A 23,933-nucleotide genomic window follows, 5' to 3' on the forward strand; every position below is an offset into this window, starting at 1 on the left:
GAGTGGAGGAGGACCAACCTCTCAAATTTATGGATGGTCCATACGATTTTAATTTGGATTCTTTGTATATATTTTTGGAGATTTTATTCTAAAGACGTGGCATGTGTGGGACGATCCAGACACTTCCACTTGCATCAGACACGACAATTCTTACCGAATAACATATCTCGAATATGTGTGGGAGAGATTAATGCATATTGGAGTTGCATGATCCGATGCTTTCTTTATTATTGGAGATTTTAACCAAATAATAGGTAATCATGAGAAAAAGGGAGGAAAAAAAGATCAGAATCCTCTTTTCTACATTTCTGTATTATTATTAATTCATGTGGATTAATCGATTTTCCTTTCCAAAGAAATCAATTTTCGCAGATTGGTCAACGATCAAATGGTAAGAGTTCGTTGTCGTCTGGATAGAGCCATGGGAAACAGAGAGTGGCACAATATTTTTTCCCACACTAATGTGGAGTATTTGAAAATGTGGGGTTCAGACCATCGTCCTCTCCTCGCATCGATACTAACACGTCCAAAAAAGTTTTTGAGAAGGTTTATGTTTGACAAGAGGTGGATTGATAAGCCAGGTCTCAAAGAGGCGGTGTTGGACGGATGGGGAAGTGATGATATTTCCGTCGAACGATCCATCGTGAAAAAATCTAAAATTGCAAACGAGCTATCTCCATTTGGAAGAAAAATAATCAAACAAATTCGGAAAAGCTGATTAAAGACCTCCAAGAAAAGATTGACGAGACCTACGGAGATGATCAAGCATCGTCGGAAACTCTCCTCAACCTAAAATGGCAGCTCTGTGAGACCTATAGGGAAGAGGAAGCATACTGGTACCAAAAAAACAGAGAAATTTGGCTTGCATATGGAGATAAAAATACAAAATTCTTCCACGCTTCCACAAAACAAAGGAGGGCAAGGAACAAGAACACTGGAATCCTTAATCAGCTTGGAGTATGGGTTGATACAGAACAAGGAATAGAAAAAGTAGCAGTGGAGTACTTCAGCAACATCTTCTCATCCTCGAATGTGAGCGATCCTACAGTGGCCATTAAGGATGTTCCTACTTTGGTCACACCTGCTATGAACGAGCATCTCACGAAATAAATATCAAAAGAGGAAGTCAAACGAGCATTGTTCTCCCTGAATCCGGGAAAGGCTCCAGGTCCAGATGGGATGGCTGCATTGTTTTTCCAAAAAATTTGGGAAACAATAAAAGGCGATCTCACTATGATGGTGAAGAATTTCTTTAGCTCTGGAATCTTTGATGGCAAGCTAAATGAAACAAATATATGTTTAATACCAAAAGGAGAACGACCTCGTGAAATGTCAAAATTCCGCCCTATTAGCCTGGTTAATGTGAGCTATAAGGTGATCTCAAAAATTTTAAGCTTACGTCTCAAGAGGTTTTTGCCGGAACTTATATATGAGACCCAATCTGCCTTTGTAGCAGGAAGATTAACCACAGATAATATCCTCATCGCTCAAGAAAACTTCCACGCCCTCCGTTCTACCCAGGCCAACCGTAAGAAATTCATGGCAATTAAGACGGACATGAGTAAAGCTTATGATAGGGTGGAATGGAATTTCCTAAGAGCTTTGATGGAAAAAATGGGATTTGATCAAAAATGGGTGGGTTGGATAATGCAATGCATTACTTCTGTCTCCTACCACATTTTGATCAATGGGGAGCCCAGGGGACGGATTAGGCCAACACGTGGGATCCGTCAAGGAGACCCGATCTCCCCGTATCTATTTATACTTTGTACAGAGGCGCTTATCGCTCAGATTAGGAATGCCGAAAGAGAGGGGAAGATTCAAGGTTTACGTATCTCGAACGCAAGCCCACAGGTTTCCCACTTACTTTTTGTAGATGATAGTTTATTCTTTTGTAAAGCTGATCCTCAGCAATGCAAGGAAATTATCAATATAATCCGCTTTTATGGCGAGACGTCCGGACAAGAAATCAACTTCTCTAAATCTTCCATCAGGTTTGGAACCGAGGTCCCGTCCCATGTACGACAAGAGATCAAATATATTGTTGGAATATCACAAGAAGGACGCATGGGTACATACTTGGGTCTCCCTGAGAAGATTCATGGGTCAAAAGCACAAGTCTTTGCATTCGTAAGGGATAGACTCCATAAGAAGGTGAACTTATTGACCTCAAAATCCCTATCCAAAGGAGGCAAGGAAATTCTGATAAAATCAGTGCCACAAGCAATTCCGACATATGTAATGTCGTGTTTTCTCTTACCAAACGCTATATGTTCAAAACTAACTATTGCGATTGCTGATTTTTGGTGGAGCAATTGAGTAGATAGTAGAGGTCGACACTGGATCTCATGGGAGAAGATGTGTACTCAACTTTCTGAAGGTGGACTAGGATTCCGAACACTAGAAGAATTTAATCTTGCTCTTTTGGCAAAACAACTATGGAGGTTGCTGAGATATCCAGATTCCCTCCTTAGTCGTATTCTCAAAGGGAGATACTTTCGATATTGTAGTCCATTAGATATACAAGTATCCAATCGACCTTCATATATTTGGAGGAGCATGTTGGCAGCAAAACATGTTCTTTCGTACGGAATCCGTAAGACCATAGGGTCGGGGTTCAACTCGTGCATCTGGACTGAACCGTGGATCCCAGATACTCCAGCGCGGCCACCACAAGGATTAAATACTGAGAGAAACCCCTTGATATGTGTTAACACCTTGATCGACTTCAATACAAAAAGGTGGAAACTGAAGCGTCTTCGGGAACTCTTCCCCCCGAGAGAAATTATCCTTATTTTGGGAATCAAACCGAGCTTAAATGCCTCGAGGGACAGTTATTCGTGGACCTTGACAAAGTCTGGGAATTATACCGTTAAGTTTGGGTACGAAGCCGCGAGAGCTATCTCTCGCCCTGCTTGCGACCTCCCTTTTCAGAAGCCAAGTGTTACAACACTTAAGGCGCAAGCATGGAAGTTAAAAACATCACGAAAGCTTAAGCATTTCGTGTGGCAATGTGTGATTGGGTGTTTGGCTACATGTCAACGCCTGCATTATCGCCATATTGGTAGAGTTAAAGATTGTCTTAGATGTGGAGCGGAGGAGGAAACTATAAATCATATGCTATTTGAATGCCCTCCAGCACATCAAGTACGGGCCTTATCGACAATCCCTTCCCATCCTATGGTGTTCGCTTCATCTTCCCTATATAGCAACCTCGATTTTCTATATGGGCATGGTAGAGACTCTGGTGCAATTGATCAAAATTTGAGGACGTTCCCTTGGATGATGTGGTACATTTGGAAGGCAAGAAACAAGAAAGTTTTTGAAAATATATCCGAGTCTCCACAAGATACTCTGGAGAAAGCCATCCAAGAAGAAGAAGTTTGGAGAAGAGCAAACAATAGAGACATACCATCAAGGTTAGTAGAAGCGGGCATACCGACCCAAATCCCACAAGATTGCCTGGTATGTTTTATAGACGGATCTTGGCATGCAGAGATGGATAGGAGTGGACACGGCTGGATTGCTTCTTTCGGTACTAGAATCTTGCACATGGGGCTTAAAGATTCGCGTAGAAGCCTATCCCCCTTACATGCAGAGTTAGACACCCTTGTTTGGGTTATGGAGTGTCTTCTGGCCTTGAACTTAGATAAAGCTCTCTTTGCTACGGATTGTTTAGACCTCCTAACGATGACGTCTAATATTGAAGATTGGCCGACCTTTTCATTAGAATTGAAGAATTTTATTCATTTCATAGATAGATTTGCTAACTTTAGTATTATATATATTCTTCGAGTGGATAATATCTGTGCCGATAAACTTGCGAAATGCGCAATACCACGAGGTTTCTGTTTTTCCCATGTAAGCTCGTCGGAATTTTATTGGCTTTCTCTCGAAGAAAGTCATCTCTGATAGCTTAATGTATGGGGTTTGATTGTAAAAAAAAAAAAAAAAAAAAACATATCTCAATAGATGCCAGTACAGTATTAGTATTAGATAGTTTGGACTTAGGAGTAAATAATCTTTTTGCTTACATTAACTAAGTAAACTAATTTGTTTTTATTTTTAATATTACTATTAAATATTTTAGTCCATAAATACTATAATTTAAAAAAAAATTAAGAGTTTATAATTTCAAAGTTAGATTTCTTTTTTCTACCAAAAAAACATTAGATTTCTTTTATTTTCGTTTACTTTTTTAAATTTTTAGGATTTAAGTTTTAGTTTTTAGGGTATCATAATATTTTTTTACAAAGTAAATTTAGAGTAAGATAACATAAATAATTTTCAAAGAATGTTATTATTAGTTTTATTTTTCAAAAATACTACAAACTAAAACTAAACTTTAAATTACTCTAGTTTGTATCATAATATTTCTTATAAACTAAATTTACAGTAAGATAACAATCATTTTCCAAAATGGTGATAGTTTTGCATGTATATTAACAAATAATGTTGGTAAATTATTTAATTTGAAAATCGCGTTCTATTTGACTATATTTTAGTTTATTCCGTATAACGTAGCATATGATTCAACTTGAAGTACTTGAACTTGATAAAGAAAGCTTGAGAGAGGTTTAATTGAGCTTGTGGGAAACTTGAATACTTGAGGAATAAGAAAATTCGAGTGTTTTAAAGACTCTGCGTGATTTAGAGGGTTCAACTCCAACCTTCAAAGCTAATATACCAACTGATACAGAAGGTTTCATATATAAAGAAGGAAAAAAAGTCACCAATTGGATGGAGTAGACTAGTAGTGAGTTAGTGACTAGTGAGAGAAGTCTTTCAAGATTCAATTGGATTGGTTAGGCAATACATATTTTTATCGCCCAATTAATGGGCTTTGATAATTGTGATCAAAGAGGCCGAAATGCGAAACAACGGCAAAAACTAAGGCCATCATCTAAGTAACACACATTGATATTCTCATTTACACATAAGAGGGATCAGAGATCAAAAGAGAGACAGATAAAAATAAAAAAATTATACTTCGTTTTGATCTGAACTTTTTTTTTTCCTTTTCTTTCTTATTTTTTTATTTTTTTTTGGTTTTAAATCATTTGATGATGATTGATGATCAATGATGGATTCTGCTGAAGCTGTCTGAGAATCAAAATCTGCCTCATCTCCAAGAATCTTCGTCTTAGAATCTCTTGCTCCGACATAAGCCGATCGTTGTCCGTACTTATCAGTCCGATGTTGTACAAAACGATCCGGAGCCGGTTCCCGAGTTCCCTGTTTTCTAAACCGAGCCGGTTTGCTTCGTCTTTTAAATTCTCAATGTGTCTCTGTTTACGCATCCTCGACCGCTTCGCTGATTCACGGTTTGATTCCATACGCTTCCGTTTACGGTCTTCACTCACCTGCAAAACCGGACGGTTCAATTTCATCCGGTTATGGTCCGTGGCGTTAATCCGGGTTCTCGTGTTATCAGAGTTCAATTCATCGGATTGAGGACTCGGTACGCCGTGGAAAATGTCGGAATCATCAGAACCGGAGTTCGTTTTGATAGAACCGATACAAGATTCGTCGAAACCGTTAAAACCGGTGTTAATCTTGACGGAACCGGTTTCGGATTCACCAGTACATGGACTCGGCACGGCCGGTTCCTGATGGATAGTAGACAAGAAGAGATCGGCACAGCAGTCTAATTCCCAAGGAGTGAATCCGGTCTGGAAATCAGATATTTGGTTAACCAAACCCGGTTCAGTAAAGGAAAAAGCCGGTAGAGTAGACATCATATTGACCGGGTTCGTAAATTGTTTTAAATTAGAGAGATGAGAGAGAAGAGAAGGAGAAAAGGGAAGAATTGAATTGAAGGAGGCTGGAATTTAAAGAAAATTCATAAGGATATTTTGGTCATTTAAAAAAATACGATGTATGGCCGTATTTTTATACGTATTAACTAACGACTTTTGAGTCATGTGGCACTATGTGGGGTTAGTATTTTTCAAACGACTTTTTATAAAAGTAGAAAAATATTTTGTGGGACACCAATAGGCTCTCGGTTAAGGTCACTTTCTGAAAATAAAGTAAGTTAAAACTGCTAAACCAAATGTTTGTTATATATATAGCTTAGTGATGAAGAAAAACAGTCCATATTTAACACATGCATTGTCCATTCATCTAATTTGTCGCCATGCATTCAAATCTAGATTTAGAACCAACAAAAAAAAAAAAAAGTAAAATAGATTTTATATCTGTACTTTGAGGCTCAAAATTAAAGAATATGGTTTCTATGGTATAATTATATGTGAAGTTAGTGGTGGTTGATAGGAGAAAAATAAACAAGCATTTCAATCAATTTTTTTTTAAAATTCTTATTCAACATAGTAATAATATTCTCTAAGTTTTACTAAATCCAACTTTTTATTTTCTATTTTTTTGTATCAGAAAAGATTAATTTTCTTTTCCCCAAAATGTTTGAGTGAGTTGTTTATATGATTTTATACTTTAAAAATGATGTTTTCCGATAATTTGGAAAAACATATACAGTATTAGTTGGTACTGGCGTAACTACCAACTAAATGTTTTCTCAATAAGTAATTTTCTATAATCAAAGTGATTTTTCCAAACTGACAATAGTGGTACGAGGACAAAATTTAATCGGAATTTAACTAAAGATGATTTTATGTTTAACCAAAAGAAAATTTAAGAACGAAAGCGATTTTTTTTTTTATAAATGATCGTAAACAAGAATTTATATCCATGTAACCATATAGTAAATGAGTAGTAATTTGCATTTTGGGAGAATTGATCTCTGGTCTGGACCAACAAAACAATTCTTCCAACCAGATAGAAACCATCAGTCCACGACCATGTAGTTAACGAAAGAGAATCTTACTAAACAACTAATACGTCCAACGACAATTTCATGATTTAATTAAGATTTGTACACTAATATTTTCGGTTAGTTAGTTTATTGGAAATTAGAATGAAGATAAAGAAGACAAAAACTATAGCAACGGCCACATGCAAATCTTCAAAAAGTAAAGCAAAAATTAAAATATATTGAGAAAACTTTTATTATATGGTTTGGTAGCATGTTAAATCAACCTTTAATGGCCATAAAGTTGTATCATTCAAATGCTTCCCACATTAACTTTTTTTTCAGTAATCACAATTCTCTTTTCATTACAAAAAGAAAACAAAATATCAGCAATATATATTGCTGCTATTATTGAATATAAGTAGGTCAGTTGAGTCTATGTATTTTATGTTCTTACATAAATTGCTACATGCATCAACCACACAAATACTTCAAAGAGATACTACTATTTACCCCTCGACTCAGATAAAGTATTATAAGATATTGATCACTATTTAAAAGATAAATCTATATTAACATTTTTGAAGTACATTTTGGTTTATGTCTTTGAAGTTTATCTTATTTAATTTGTTTTTTTGCAACATTAACTCCTACAAATTTTCCTAAAATAACATTTCTACTTAATTAACCCCTACAAATTTTCCTAAAATAATATTTCTACTTAACTCAATTAATGGAACTATATTAATCGATCAAATTTATTTACGTTTATTGCCATACACACTATGACACCATCATTTAAGAGATCGAGATTAAATGCTCAAAACTTATTTTAATACATCTTTATGATAGTTGAATGTAAATCGAGAGATTTTGAGAAACAAAAGATTACATTCTCAATTATAATTATGACAAAATAACGTTCATAAACACAATAACCCAAATGGTCAAAATCAAAGTTAGATATTATAAATCAAATTTATTTGTGGATACTACTTTGTCATTTAAGTATCAAAGTTATATATATATATATATATATATATATATTTGAAATACATTTTGGGTTCTACCCTTTTATTTGTACTTATTTAAATTGTTATTTTGCAATGTTGGTCCCTAAGAAATTACAAAAACAAAAACAATAAATAAAATATTTGTGTAATCAAAACATATGTTCGTTTCACCGGAATTTTAGCAAGTCGCAGGAATTAATTGCCTAAAATAAAGAGCATTAAATTTAAAAATAATTGGTTATTAAAGATAATATCTTTTACATTATATGTAAATTAAAGACCAAGTCTACGAATAAGGTAAGATAAGTTCTAAGATTTTCTCAATAACAGAAATCATTCCAATAACACAATGAAGATGTTATTTTAAAATTAATATATTTCCTATTAATAAGGTAAGATAGATTTTGTTTTCTTTTTGTTCAAAAAAAAAAGATTTTGTTTTCCAATTGTAGTTTGACGATTTGAAAATATGAATATCTTCTCAATGAATGTACAAGCACAATCGCATATACCCAATATTATTTCCATTTCAAAATTATTTGCAAAATATTTTAAACTTGCTCTACACTTTTTTGCAATTCTTAAATGAAAAACCCTAAATTCACCTAAACACTATAAATTCTCTTCATTCACATCACCTAAACTCACCAAACTCAACCACATTTTCTTTGAAACAAAAGCAAAGAAACTTAACCTGCTCTAATGGCTGATTCATTTGGAGCACATTTTAGCGAGATGAAAAAAATTTGAAGTCGGAGAAGAGATCTATCAGCCACGATCAGAGGAGATCGATTGTTATTTTGAATCTAACCGCAATGAACCAAATCGAGCAACAAATCTAACGCAAGTTAGACCATCGGAAAGAGCTATCACTCATATGTATTCAAGCAATCAGGGGAACGAGAGACGCGACCGACAAGATGAAGATGCCGTTATCAAGAGGAGAGCCTCAGTAAATCGCCACCGATTTGGTCTTAGATGCAGAGATTAAAGGAGCCGAAGAAGACAACCAAAGTCAGAAGCAAACATGAACACATACATAATTATTCAATTTATTCCAAATCTGTATTTCTATACTTAACATCAAAAGATAATTTTAAGTAAATTTAAATTTTCAGTTATGCCACAAATAATATTTTCTCTGCATTTTATTTTGTATGATAGATAAATTAATATATGTATTTAGTCATCTAAATTATTTGAATTACTTGAGCAAAATAATACTAAAAGTTAATTAATAAATATACATATTATACTTCAATTAAATTGATCAATTATATAATGTATCAATGTATTGTTGACTGGCTACTCAACAATGATTTGTGTTAAGTCTCAAATTTTTAAATATAATTACAATTATTAATGTATTTTAATAATATAATTATTTTACAAAATATGAGTTTTATTATAGTACAAAATACACATACTTATAGTTCTCTCAAATTCAACCCACATACAACATATCATGAGATAATTTTTCTACATAATTTTAAATTGCTAAAAGAAATTAAATTTTTGCAAATCATATTATAGAGCGGTTTAGGATTTACATAAATATGATTATAGAATCTTTTACGGGTGATCTACTAAAACACACAATATTTTAGTCTGATAGAGATATTATGCCAATCATAACCCGTATCAAACATAAAAAATGTATTCCAACTAAAATTATAAAATCTAAATATTAATTAAAAGAAATTATAAAAAAATACAACATACATATGTTCTTAATAATTATAAAAAAATTATCCCGCGGTGTACCGCGGATTAAAATCTAGTACTTATTCAAAATAAATGACAAAATAACACTCGCACTCGGTTACACCTACACAAGATTCATCATTTACAAAAAAAACTCTATGGTTGAGATCTAGTCTGCCTAACCTTATCATCAGCTTTTCTAGGCTCCTTCAACTCCTTAAGCGAAGGATCACTTCTATAAGTTGAACCATCATTTTAAGTGCTACCAAGCATAACCTGGAAGGCTGGAACTCGACCACCCCTTCTTCTCTCTAATTTCTGGATTTCTCGTACAGACATGCTGTCATATTCTAACTTGAACTGTCATAATTTATCATTCCATAAGTCATCATGAATTGTGATCACATTATCGTTTCATAAACACATACATCGACGAAATAGATGAGTGAAATATAGATCCCGATCAAAGGAGAAGTTGAGTTGAATCCAGCAAAAATCATATTCTCCAAAGAAAGTAAACTTTTGAGTATATCTTAAAAATCTGTTCCAAATTTTTTTTTATATAAGTTTGGTGCATTAATTTGAAGGAAGCAAAGAGTACATGGCTATAACCTAGAGAACATTGGGAAGTACATAAGTAGAGGGGTATTACATTGAAGTGTACCAAAGGCTAAACCAGTCTTGAAAATAAGGTGATTTACATTTGAAGTATACCAAAGCTAAACCAGTCTCGAACTATATATATAACATCGATCAACATCGATTTGGATCTGTGTTTGATACATTGCTCCTAATTAATCTTTATTTTTTGGGCAACCACTCCTAATTAATCTAAGTTAAGTTTTTTCACACATAATAAAACAATATAATAAATTAATTATAATGCATCATTTTTTGTGATGACGGTTTTTTATACTTTTTTTGTTTCACAAAAAGTATCATTCTGACAAACTAAAAAATATTAAATTATACATATATGTTCATATATATTTAATAAGTAATTAATAATTTAATTAGTTTTATATCAAAGATAAAATTAAAAAAATTAGTGTTAAAAATGCATTGAAAAAAGAAAATGACTTTTTTTGTTAAACAAAAATAAACTCTAGAATGATATTTTTGTGAAACAGAGGGAGTAACTCTTAAACCAATAATATGTAATTATAATTGCAATTTTTATTTTTTTGACGATTTGTTTTTGACACGGTTTGGTTAAATATAGTCGCCCATACACGCTTATAAATTTGGTGCGCTCCAACCGGATGATATCAACACCATGTCACACCACTCGGGTAGGGACGTGTTTGCTAGTGCGTAAGATTGTTCTCATCGTTCACAAATTAACATTTGTTTTGTCCGTAGTTTTATTTAGGCATTTAACTATCCAAGGTATTCCCTAACTTTTTCAATAATTTGTTCACTGTTTTTACAAAGATAAATAGTCATTCACACATAATTTTCAATAAGCATGATATTTGATGTGTTAAAGTGTGTTTTATGTAATTTAAAAACTTTTAAAAATTGTTCGCTCTAATATATCGATAATTTTTTTTTTACTTTATTCAAAATGTTATTATAATTTGTTCATAGATTAGATATGTTTGATTTGCAATAATTTATTGCAACGGATTTGTGTAATCCTTTTGTTAAATTTGTGCTATCCGTTCTTTTGTCACCATTACTTTTAACATATTGACAATTGTATCGACTACCGTTATTCAATGTCGACTACACCATATGTCTCGGTTAGATCCATTGCATCCGTGTGTGTGTATAAATATTAGTTTAAATCATGTGGTCAAATGATATTTTGCTTGTGTAGGTAGGTGACGCCATAAAACTTTAAATAAAATTAAAATGGACTCTACATGCTTTTAGAAAGTGGAGTATGATCACTCTATCATCCCACGTTTCATACACGCCGACGCCGCAACTAAAATTTTTTTTTGTTTCCTTATCGGTTTGGTCCAAATCCACTAATAACACTATGCACAAGTGTGAAAATATTTAATACATTTTCCACTTCCATTTTCTATCGGTCAAACAAGTCCACCAAAATTAGACTCTCCTAAAAAGAGAAGATGATTTGAGGTTATCAACGTGTGATAAGATTCCCATTTTAGCTTATATATAATAAATAAATGAACAGAACAAAAATAGATTCGAAATTTTGCTATAAATTTGAGAATTCAAAGAAACCAAAACCGTCAACTCCTCTCTTTTAACTTTTAAGCATCTCTCCCCCCTCCAAGAAGATATCGAAAAAATGGCAAACGTCTCCGCCTTGCTCACGATAGCTCTCCTCCTTTGCTCCACGCTAATGTGCAGTGCCCGTCCCGACCCGACCTTCACCGTCACTATCACAACTGCTGCCGCGGATCCATGTAACATGGTTAGTCTGATCCACATGCCATGAACCTGTTTCCATACATATATCTATACAAAAACACAAAGGGCAAACATATATACATGCGTAATACTATAGCCATTTTTCGCATGCGCAATTAATTAGTCGATTCGTTTAGGTGTATATATGTTTGTATGACATCAAATACACGTTGATAAAAATGTACATGTACATGTTATTCTAATAATTTTAATGTAATGTGTGATTTATATGGCAGGAAAAAAAGATGGAAGGAAAACTAGATGAGATGGTAGAAGAGAACTGTGGTGCCAACGACGAAGATTGCTTGATGAGAAGGTCTTTGGTCGCTCATACTGATTACATCTATACCCAGAAGACGAAGAAGAATCTTTGATTTTCGCTAATTTATTTCTAACAAACATTGGCTCTTGGTTATATATATGATTTATGTCAATGCCATCCTTAAATTAGTCATTATCACATAGATAATCAAGATAGTTATCGTCGTGATTATAATATGTATTACATATGTGATATGATAAAACTAGAATGGTATATGATTTAGAAGTTTGAGGAGTTTGACAATAAAGAAATAAATCTGAGTGATTCGTAATAGTGCCGTCGAATATTTTTAAAACACATGAAATTCGAGTATATAATATATTCATATATATATACAATGAAAAAAAAAAGTAATTGTAAGAAAAAAAACACTGAAAGCCTCCATGTGAAACAGAAGGTCTCCCAAAACTCAAAAACCCTATCTTCTTCATTCTAAACCCAAACCTCTCTCTCTCTCTCTCTGCCCAAACAAAAACAAAAAAAAAAAAACAAAAACAAAAATGGTGCTACTACTACGATATCGATCCTTAACAATAAATCTGACTCCTTTATTAATACCCAAATCTCACTCCTTCCACACTCTCCAATCATTCCGTAACCCGAAGAATCTCATATCCATCCCACGAATCTCATCATCATCATCATCATCATCATCATCATCATCATCATCATCGAACAATCCAACAACAACGAACCGTTCGATTTCTGATGCGGCCAAGTTCGCAAAGTCCGTGTTGTTCGTACCTCCTGGTGTAGAGATCGAGGAGTTAACAGACGACGTGGTGCTTCCGGGCTCCAATATCGTAATCGGACCATTCGCGGGTCATTCACAGATCAAAGAAGTTGAGTTTGTGAAAAGTAGTGCTCGTGCTAGAGATTGTCCTAAAGATGACCGTCCTGAGATTGCGATTTTGGGTCGGTCTAATGTTGGCAAGTCTTCGCTTATCAATTTTTTGGTTCGTAAGAAGGAAGTTGCTCTTACCTCCAAGAAACCCGGTTTGTGTTTCAATTTTGCTTTAAAGATTCCAAATTTATGGTTTTGGAACTCTGAAAGTTTCGTTTTTTTTTTTTTTTTTGTGTGTGAGTGAAACAGGGAAGACTCAGCTTATAAATCACTTCTTGGTGAATAAGAGTTGGTACATTGTTGATTTACCTGGTTATGGGTATGTATTTTGATCTCCTGCTTCTAAAAAATTCAATCTTTGTTTTGATATTGAGACTAGGATTTTGGCATTCTGGTTCATTGGTCTGGTCCGGTTCGGAATTTTCGGTTTTCAGTTTGGAAAATTTTGACATGATTAGGAAATGTGTTCATTATAAATTTTCATTTTTTTTCAGTAGTTTTGCTTAGACCGAACCAGTTAAGGATAGGTCTGAACTTAGAACCGGTTACCGATAGCTAAGTTTTGGTCCGGTTCGGTTGGCTGATTTGGTTTGGTGCCTTGTGGATTTGACTAGTTATGGAAGCAATGTTCTTGTTTTGATATTGAGACTGTATTTGTGCAGATTTGCTAAAGTATCAGATGCTGCGAAGACGGATTGGTCTGCGTTTACTAAAGGTTACTTTTTGAACAGAGACACTCTTGTTTGTGTTCTTCTTCTGATCGATGCAAGTGTTCCTCCTCAGAAGATTGATCTTGATTGTGCTAATTGGCTTGGTCGCAACAATGTATGTTTGTTGGTTACTTTTTGGCTTTGTTGTTTTGTGTGTTCAGTGAAATGATGTTTTGAGGAGTTGTTTTAATTGTTTATTTGTTTGTTTGTTTGTTTTTGGATGATTTCAAGGTACCGATGACCTTCGTGTTTACGAAATGCGATAAAATGAAAGCAACGAAAGGGAAAAGACCTGATGAGAACATCAAAGCTTTCCAACAAATCATTAGAGAGAATTTTAAAGTGCATCCTCCTTGGATTTTGACTAGTAGTGTATCTGGTTTAGGCAGAGACGAGCTTCTTCTTCACATGTCCCAGCTAAGAAACTACTGGGATCAGTAGAGAGCGCGTAAATTTTCATGTTCGAAAAGGTCGATTTTGAATACATTGGTTATGTGAAATGTTTAGTTTGGTAATGTAACAGTAAGTAACCTTTGTATTTATAGATAAGATCGTAACAAGTCACTACAGGTCTAATTCTTCGAAAACAACATCAAGAATTGCCGAAAACATGGCAAGAATTACAATCAAAGGAAGCTTTTTTTATGTTTTTCTTGCTACCATCTTGAAAGATTTGCAGGACTGAGAAGAGGGAAAGCTTCCCAGAACCGAGATGATGACGGTGACAGATCAAACGCGAAGGGGTTGTCTTTAGCTGTTATAGTGTCATCAGTAACCTTGAGTGGCTTAGCCTCAACTTGATTTACCTCTGGCTCATGGTCTTGTGCACCAGTTAGCCTCTGAACCAACTCCTTGAAGTTAACAGGCTCGACTCTGTAGACTTTTGGATGCATTCGCTGAGGCAAACCTGTCACAGGTTTTTTCCAAGGCTTTGCCGGTTGCTTACGGATCGAATGGAGCGAGGTGTTGTGGTAGTTCTGAGAGAAACATGGCTGTGAAGTAGCTTCCATGACGATCACAAGTTTCTTGTAATACACAACAAAAATGAATTGAAGCGAAGTGTCTGTCTTATCTTGATGGCTTGTGTGTACACAAGTATTTATATATATGTGTGGACGGCATTGATATGTCAACGTCTTAGTATGAATCTTCTTTTGCGGCTTATTTGGTTTTTGACTTTTTAGTGAAATAAATGTGCGTTTATAGGAACGAGATGGGATGATTCATGGATTTGAAATGTCAACGTGGGTGTGCTAGCTATTTTATTTTCTTGTTTACTAAATAAATGTTAGGTGAAAAAGCAATGAGAACAATTTGAGATCAACATGGTTTTGGCTATAATCTCATTATACATTATTGATTATACTATAACATATTTTTGTTTTTGTTTTTCTTTTCCAACAATTTTAAGAAATATGAAAGTAAAAAAAGAATCTTGAGTCGATAGGTCCACACAACTAAACAAACAAAACTTTTGCTTCCAAAAATGTCAAGAGTAAAAGCAATAATGTAAAGAGAGTATGCCCATAAGTGATGAGACTCAATATCTTATCTATAAAACTTGCATACCACTTTACAGTTTTCAATGTTTGCTGGCTAAATTATGTAAAAATTATAAAATGCATCTTATAAACAATTTAAACATAAATATTGAATGATAAGTATACACTTTTCAAATCTTTCAAAAAAATTTTGTAATCATATTTCTAAGTCTTAAACCAGAGATAGATCAACATTTGGATAAGTCTGTTACTCTGTTTCTTCCGTCCATATAGAGTTTGGCTCGGTCCATGACCTCGGTCTTACCCCAAGTTGGAGATACAACACCATCTCCATTGCCTCAAAGATTTTGCTTTCATCCAAAACCTTGTTCCACACCCCACTCACTACGCAGTAATTGTTGTTATACGGCGCTCGGTGATGATTCACGTGACGTGTCCGTGAAACGAGCAGCCCAATGTCTTGCAACCACACCACAAGAGGTGGGAGCTTGCTCTTGGTTCCATGAGCCCAAGCATGGAACAGCTGACAAAACAATACGCAAAACGCAAACGTGCTTACGAAGCCATGAACCACAGGGTCATCAAATGCAAGATCTATTGGGAGAACTGTCAAGGTTGTGCCTCGAGCCAGGATATATAGGTTGTTTGCAAATTGCCGTTTGGTGATTGTCCAAGGCCACTTGTGGTGATCTTGAGAATCTTCGATATGGGTTCCTACTAGAGGCGTTGAGGAGTCACAGTAGTTATCGGTGGCCCAGTGGTACACACCAGAGCCTAGATCTGCTATGATGTACCCAGCAAAACCGGCTAAAGCTGGTTCGAACCAGAGATGAGAACCAAACGCTCCAATGATGGATTTGGCAAAAGAGGCAAACACGGTGGTGCAGCCAGCTGCAACCCATAACCGGTGAGTCCAAGTAGATTGTAGATTTGGATCGGTTGAGAGAGGAGGATTCACAAGACGTTGTTTAACAACAAGCTTCGTCTTATGGGTAGGCTGAGAGTTGGTGGTGGGAGTAACCAAGCAGGTGACACGTACACGTAGAAGCCATGGACGGTGGCTTCTTGGGATGTTGTTTGTGATGGCAGATAGAGTGTACTTGGTTTGAAGAGGTGTAGACATTGAAGGAGAATACATGTGAGATGATGTGAACGTTATCATCAAGTTTCTAGATATTTTTCAAAGTAAAAAAAAAACGGATAGAGGAAGAAATAAAAAAAAGAGTAAGAAAGGAAGATATAATATAACATTAAAAGAAAAAAATCTCAAAATTTGAATTACTTTATGTAGTTTTATTTTTATTTTTATTTTTAGTTTATGAAGTTACCAACTTAAAAAATTGCTCGTTAATCCAGATTTTTATTTGTTTATTTTTTTTTATCGTCTGAATTTATTATTGATTGTAAATTATGAGAACAATTATATATGATTCTACCATAGACAAATCTTTCCGACCCTATTAGATTTACTACAAACACTTTTGCTTTCTTGCTCCATGCTTTTGATGGTCATCTTCCTTCTCAATGCTCAACTTCACGTGTATGTAGAATTCGGCGAATAGAAAAATTTGTTTATTAAAACAGAAAAATTTAGAAATACAAATAAATAACTAAATAAAATTTTCACGTGGGTTTAGATTTACGTAAAAAATGTATTATTTTCTCAAGCCCAACTTGCGAAGATTGGTACATCAGTAATTCAGCATATGTTTCATTGTTGTTAAACGGTTTCTTAATTTTGTTCGTTTGGATTTTGGGTTGTAAATGACAAATTGGAATTTGAGTAGGAAGAAGAAGAATATGCATTTATAAGCACTATATACCAAAGAGTCTTATGGCTTATAAGTTATAAACATTATTTTTTCATGAAGCTGGACTTCAAACAAATCTACATATTTTTTCGCCCAAATTTTTTAAACCTATTCACTGGCAAACACAAAAGCTATCGGAGTACTCACTAAATACATAGATATTTTATAGAATTAAAAGACAAAAATCTTAGATAGTCACCCATGATGAATTACTCTATCGAAAAGAGAAAAGACATTATTGTTTTCTTTATGTTATATGCCCTACAAATTACAATAATCGCATTTCTGTCAAAGCTCTTTAAACTTTTCCCTATAACCAAGAATCATTAAATTATTTCAAAAGATTCCGCATTATAGACCTTTCAAATTCATGGATTTCATTATAATAATAAACTCATTATAAAAGCACATCTAAGAAAAAAAAAAGGCAACACACACAATATTAAAAACACCTAATAAATATCACCAAGGCTCATCAGGATAATCAAACGGTACAGGTTGAAGAGGGGAAGTCTTGCCTAGATCCGAGTGTACGAAACCATACTTACGCATCACTTGATTATCAGCGAAATTAATGGCTTTGATCATCCCATTCCAACACGTGTCACCATCGTACATCTTGTTGTGGTCACCACTACAAGGCTGACACCCCGTGAAATGCGTCACGAACGGCCTCCGTTTGCTGCCTTTCCCGCCTCTTTCTCCTTTCAAAAACCGTTTCTCCCGAAACGCAGCGTATCCCTCGCTCACTTTCTCGGCGTGTCGTCTACGCAACGCGGCGTCCTCTCGCTCCATCTCGAGGTACCGTTCCGTTACGTTAGCGAAACCCGGTACGATCTCTAACCAGTAGCCTTCGAAATAATAGTCTCCTTCGAGGTATATCTTGGGATAATACACCTCTCTGTGTTTGTACAATAAGTAAATCAGAGCCGTTTGATCATCTGACTCTGGGAATAGCTTGTCTTTAAATATTGACCGTTGGATCTGTCCCCATTTTGCATACTCCGGACTCACTGGTCCCATACCTGCAAAGAAATATAATCAAACCAAGATAACCAAACCGAATCGAACCTTGTTAACTGAGTTCAGTTTCAGTTTACACTTTAAAACCAACCATCAGCAAGAGTAAAAAAAACATAAGAAAACTCGGTTTAAATTGAACTGTAAATTAACGAAATTACCAAATTTTTGTCATAATATACCATTAGTTGACTGAAATTAAACCGAAATTACCAAAGAAATTGTTATAATTTATTATTGAAATATACCGAAATGTACCATTCAACCATTAATCATATTCATACTCTGTAAATTTAACCAGTCAGACAAAACATAAAATCGGGTAACTAGTTCGGTTAAGAGTCAACTGAATTTAAACCGAAGTTACCAAAATGTTCTCATAGTTTTCAATATAATTGAATTGAAATTACTGAAATACTGTATTGAAAACAAAAATACAATTTCAATACAGTATTTCAGTAATTTTGATTCAATTGTATTGAAAACTATGAGAACATTTTCGTAATTTCGGTTTAATACAGAATATACCAAAAATTGTATCATAATACTAAATTAAACCAAAAAAACGTATTTTATAAACCAAACCGGAGTTATTAGGGTTTATGACGCTCCGGAGTCCAAGACCAACAAAAGAAAACAAAACGTAACTTTAATTCCTAATTTCAAAATCAAAAGGGCCCCATACCTGTCCACGTGTCTATGAGCTCCATAGACCACTGACAATTCCTAATAAGAAAAACGCCGGCGTTTAACGCCGTCCAGCTCCGGTCATTATAAACCACACCCGGCCAACCATGAACAACGAGGTTATGGTCCTTATACCGTCTCCACGGCGGAGAAAAATCCATATCCGTAAACAAAGCATCAGAATCAACCCACCAGATCCACTCCGCCTCGGGATGAGCAATCATCGCCGCTTTAACCGCCGGAAGCTTCGCCCAATACGAGTTCATCTTCGGGTGAAGAAGAGCGTTGCTGTAGAATATATCATGGCCATGGATCCGACAGTAATCGACTTTGTTCTTGAAGAACCGAAGCAACAAATGGTCTCCGATCGGGTTCTTACACGGCGCCGATTGCGATCCCGTTACCATAACCGTACGATTCTCAGCTCCGGGGATAAACGAAGGGTGTAGATTCAGCCACCGCCTCCGTTTCTCGTCCCAGTTCTTAACCGGTTTTTCGATTGTGTAGGATAGATCCGGGTCGTCGTAGTAAACCGGATCGGTCGGGTCGTGGTTCGTATCGATTCCTTGGTAACATTTGGTGGAGGTGGAGGAGGAGGAGGAGTCATCGGTTTTGACGGTGAGATTTGGGGAGATTGAAGAGAAAGAGAAGAATGACCAGACGAGGATTAGTGACATGAAAGCTCCGCCGAGGAATAGAACCACGTCGGAGAAACATATCACAGGTTTTGTTCTTGTTCCGGCGTATTTTGCCATCGGTGATGATGTTTTGTAGTAATGTTGTGATGATGATGATGATGTCTCAGGCGACACCATTTACCTTGGAAAAATCTTAGAGATGGATGGATACATAAACAAAACAAAGATTTGGGGACTTTTGTTTGTATAAAAAAAGGCAATAGACTTATTTTTTCAATGTAACATAAATGTGTTACATTAATCACTCGATTGGTATATTTTTACTTTAAATGTTATCAGATTTTTTCTTTTAGTAGTAAATTGAAATTTTTAGAATGTTGTCAAAAAGATAAATTTTAGATGTACTCTCACTTGATAGTTTTCGCGTTTTGATTGGTAGGTTTAAAATGCCCAAAAAAGAGAAAATAATTTGGTAGCTTTCATGCAAGAGATAAGGTTTTTATTTTGTCAGAATGACATGTGTGATAGTGCTTTTGTAGAACCGTAGTACAGTAAACTTGAACAACGGACCGGGTCGGTTCACCGACACTGTTAAAATAGGATTCGTGTTGGTGGTTACGTGTCGGTGTCCGGTTAAAGCAAGGGCACGTGAGTTTGCTGCGATGATTTAGGGTGTTAGAAGATTACTTTTCCACCCGCAATTTCTTGCTTAAATTGTTGAAAAATTGGGTTCTAAATGTTCTATAGTAGTAGTATAGTATTATAATGGACCAAAAATGCTGAATAAAAACATTAGTTTATGATCGAGTAGCTGATATGATTTAGGGTGTAAAGAAGTCACGAAGAGCGCACCTTTTTGTGCCCATCACACAATAAATGTGGAGGCACTATATACGGAGCCATGGTATGATTAATTTATTTCGTATATCCTAAGGTTAAATAAACACAACATTGAAACGCCTTTATACATACCGACATGCATTTTACAGAGTTGAGTAAAACGGTAAACCTTTATATGTCATGGCGCCTGAGAAAACATATCCTGATGTTGATAGTTAAAATAAGTTAAGGAATACGTCGGTGCCAATTTTAATTAACAGAGCTATCCATTATTAGCAACTTTAAAAGCCTTGGTACCTTTTTATACTTCAAAGAAAAGATGCTAAATGATTGAAGGCTACATTTACTACAAGTATGCAATTGGATATTACTGTGTGGATGCACCCACAAACGGTGGTTAGTGAACATAACACAAGAGGTTGTTTGAAATGTCTTACACTAGGGTAATTTTTACCAGTCATTGGTAAACAAATTTTGATATGGATCTGTATTTTCTGATTAAGAACTTTAGGATAAGAAGCTTTAATTTGTTTTTCAAAACATCAGAAAGGATAATTGTTAAATGAAAAATATTGGAAAATATGTTTTACTAAAACATGTCATAAATACACGTGAGACAAGATAAGATGTATTTTTATTTACCGCCCTATTTTATCTTAAGGAGTTATAACTTAAATTCTACAGGATAGACTAATAATTTTTAAATAAAACGTAACATGAACCTTTTATTTATTTTTTTCAAAAAAAAAAAATTCTCTATGAACCTAGATTTCAAACTTGTGGAATCTCCGCAAACATTAGTACCAAGGCACCAACGACAACACGAATATATCAACAAATTTGATCAGCTGAAACACAAGATAACGACATGCTCCCTTGCACAACCAAAACAAATTAAAGCGTGTTATTGGATTAAGTTTTTTGTTGGATTTGAATTAACATATGACAATAATGGATTTTAAAGTCCACAGTATTTTTGTGGATTTTATATTGCATATAACATGGATTTTTTAGTGGATTTGAAAGTCAGTACTAATGTATTTTTGGTGATTGTTATGGATTTTAAAAAAAAAAAATATATATATATATATATATAAATAAAATAAAAGTACCAATAAACTGTGCTCTACAACAAATTAAATTAACAACCAGCGATGCTTTTACGGGTTTTGGTGTAAACGATGAGTTACATGAATTTGATAACATAAATTCCATGAATATGTCAATGGAATACTTCCATACAATAGAACTTGGTTCTGGAAAATTTATGAGATGAGTCATTTCCGTAAATGCATTCGCCTCTTCAATCCTCACGTACATGGAGTTTGTGGAGGAAGAAGCAGACATGGATCTGTTCCTTGAAGTGTGGAGAAAATGAAAACAAACCCAATATCACCAAACCTCAAGAACCAACAAACAAATTTATTCCCCAATTTCAAAACTAAATCCAGAAATTTTAAATCAGAAATATGAGAAATTAAGGAACGATGAAAATTAAAAGTAGAATGGGAATCTCAGCAGATAAATCGATGAGAATATTGAGGATCATCCATCCAAGAAACGAACCAATTCCGATTCATCATTCAGATTCGACACTAGAATAGAGAGAAGCATGATCTCAAATTCCAAGTCAACCAAGAGTCCAAGAGTATGTCAAAGGCTAGAGATCCAATACAAAGAAAGAGAGAGAAAGAAAAAAATGAAATCCTTGAGATAAGTGTTGTATTGTGTTTGTTCATATTTTACAAGCAAAGTACGGTTGAAATTCAAAATCACACATAATCTGATGGATATTGAATAACATATGTTTTTAATGACTTTTAGAATCCACCATATAAATACACAATTCAATAATATTAGATTTTAATGGAATTTTTAAAATACACTATCCAATAACACTGGATTTCTAAATGCATCCAATTCTTTTAAAAATCATAATCCAATAACACCCATTAAAGCTCCAAAAGCACAATACGAACAACGCCACTTAAAAATAAATTCTGTTTTTTTTTCTTTTTCTTTTCGTACTCATGCATCTTCAACTAAAAGGTGCACATTACTCTCTCAAGTAACAAATAAGCTTTCAAATCACATTTGAAAATGTTTTCTACTTCCACAGGAAAAAAGGATTTTTTTTTTTTTTCCTTGTCAAACTTTAGTTTATGTATCCCATTTTTCCGAATATCTTCATAAGTAATTTTCCTTCGTGATTTCTCTCTATAGAATATCTCCAAATATGTTTTTTTTCTCCTCAAATCTTCTAAGAGAGATACATATGTATATACAATTAACAACTTCAGCTGTTAAAACATGTATCATAGTGGTTGTTATACAATGGGTATATACAGATTTGTGATCTCCTTTTATTTTAAGCTCATCCAAGTTACCCTATCATTTTCCTCCTTTTTAACTATATATGTTCACTCAACATGTTTAAATCAAACGCTGATCAATACGTCTACGGTTTGGTCATGATATACAAAAAATAAAATATACAACATGAAGAGAAAACGCAAAGTGAACGAAAAGGATGAGATAACCTCAACCTCTGAAACCGTGTACGTCATGATGAATTCCAAGCAGAGTAAACGTGAACATACGGTGGAGAATAAAATGCGTTTGTAAAAGTCACTTCTTGCAAGGAGCGTCATGATCATGAACCAGAATAAAATACTGCACACATAGTCAAAACTAAGTGGAAACTTTTTTTGCTTTGAAAACCAGAGGCAACCAAAAAGATATATACGTACACCATGAAGAGAAGACGCAAAGTAAACGATGAGAAAACCTCACAAGTGACAACCTCTGAAATCGTGTACCGTACGTGTACGTCATGATGAAAATTAAGAAGCAAAGTACCGTGAACATATTGTGGAAAATAAAAATGCGTTTGTAAATGTTAATTTTTGCAAAGCTTTATGAAATAAAATTTCAACTTTTAATTTTCTATTTACAAAAAAAAAAAAACACACATATATATATATATATATATATATATATATATATGGTTACAGATAAAAAAAGCTTAAATTAGGAAAATCAAGTTTAAAATTGTAAAGTATCTAGTTTATATGATGGAAATTCTAACTATAAAAAGGAAAACTTCAACAATGATTAAGACACCAAGTTATATATATATATATATATATATATATATTATAAATTATAAATATATATATACAAGAGAACGAACTTGATTTTTTGAGGTCTCGCGTTAAAGGTTTAGCTTATGCTCTAATTAAGGTTTGTATGAGAATCTAGGTATAGCTTTTATCTTTTCTTCATTAAAAAAATCACAAAATTGAAGAAAATGAACACCATGAAGGGAGGACGTGAAGAGAAGATTAGCCAGAGGTCCTTACGAGCTAAACTACAACGTCGCCGCGTAAAAAAGTTGTCAGAAGATGCAATCTCTATCCCTTTGGATGTATTAACAGTCGATATACTCTCGAAACTTCCGGTGAAGTCATTAGCTAGGTTCCAATGTGTTTCGAAGCTATGGTCATCTGTTATTACGGACTTGATCAAGACTCGGAATTTGACACAGCCGCGACTACTCCTTGTCTTCCAGCCTGACCATATGTGGTCCCAATCTTTATATTTCTCCTCGTATACTTATCCTGATCCAAACACTAACCAAACATTCATATCCGCTGACAAAGAGCGTGAGATATCTTGTGGGTTA

At 34.4% G+C, this 23,933-nt stretch overlaps 5 protein-coding genes and 1 pseudogene across 6 annotated transcripts; 2 read left to right on the forward strand and 4 right to left on the reverse strand.

Moving 5' to 3' along the window:
* Positions 1-4,767: 4,767 nt before the first annotated feature.
* LOC104702820 (uncharacterized) lies at positions 4,768-5,819 on the reverse strand. The gene has a single exon (XM_010418742.3). The coding sequence runs from the start codon at positions 5,739-5,741 to the stop codon at positions 5,052-5,054; it is 690 nt and encodes a 229-aa protein (XP_010417044.1). The 5' UTR covers positions 5,742-5,819; the 3' UTR covers positions 4,768-5,051.
* A 5,854-nt stretch (positions 5,820-11,673) lies between these two features.
* On the forward strand, positions 11,674-12,469 carry LOC104702821 (phytosulfokines 2). Its single transcript, XM_010418743.3, has 2 exons — positions 11,674-11,878; positions 12,111-12,469. Exons 1-2 carry the CDS (start codon positions 11,753-11,755, stop codon positions 12,246-12,248), a joined length of 264 nt encoding a protein of 87 aa, XP_010417045.1. The 5' UTR covers positions 11,674-11,752; the 3' UTR covers positions 12,249-12,469.
* An 80-nt stretch (positions 12,470-12,549) lies between these two features.
* On the forward strand, positions 12,550-14,820 carry LOC104702824 (GTP-binding protein At2g22870). The gene is made up of 4 exons (XM_010418745.3): positions 12,550-13,192; positions 13,290-13,359; positions 13,703-13,865; positions 13,982-14,820. Exons 1-4 carry the CDS (start codon positions 12,697-12,699, stop codon positions 14,189-14,191), a joined length of 939 nt encoding a protein of 312 aa, XP_010417047.2. The 5' UTR covers positions 12,550-12,696; the 3' UTR covers positions 14,192-14,820.
* LOC104702822 (VQ motif-containing protein 29) lies at positions 14,268-14,760 on the reverse strand. Its single transcript, XM_010418744.3, has one exon. The coding sequence runs from the start codon at positions 14,758-14,760 to the stop codon at positions 14,407-14,409; it is 354 nt and encodes a 117-aa protein (XP_010417046.1). The 3' UTR covers positions 14,268-14,406.
* Positions 14,821-15,281: 461 nt separating the features above from the next.
* On the reverse strand, positions 15,282-16,692 carry LOC104702825 (fatty acid desaturase 4-like 2, chloroplastic pseudogene; annotated as a pseudogene). Its single transcript, XR_015561255.1, has one exon. The product of XR_015561255.1 is annotated as a fatty acid desaturase 4-like 2, chloroplastic pseudogene (transcript).
* A 727-nt stretch (positions 16,693-17,419) lies between these two features.
* On the reverse strand, positions 17,420-19,913 carry LOC104702826 (putative glycosyltransferase 7). Its single transcript, XM_087459608.1, has 2 exons — positions 18,769-19,913; positions 17,420-18,088 (listed from the first exon to the last, which is right to left on the reverse strand). Exons 1-2 carry the CDS (start codon positions 19,583-19,585, stop codon positions 17,526-17,528), a joined length of 1,380 nt encoding a protein of 459 aa, XP_087315734.1. The 5' UTR covers positions 19,586-19,913; the 3' UTR covers positions 17,420-17,525.
* Between the last annotated feature and the right edge of the window lie 4,020 nt (positions 19,914-23,933).

The sequence above is a fragment of the Camelina sativa genome, chromosome 7, assembly GCF_030686135.1.
Source record: "Camelina sativa cultivar CO46 ecotype springtype chromosome 7, ASM3068613v1".
Classification (NCBI taxonomy): domain Eukaryota; kingdom Viridiplantae; phylum Streptophyta; class Magnoliopsida; order Brassicales; family Brassicaceae; genus Camelina; species Camelina sativa.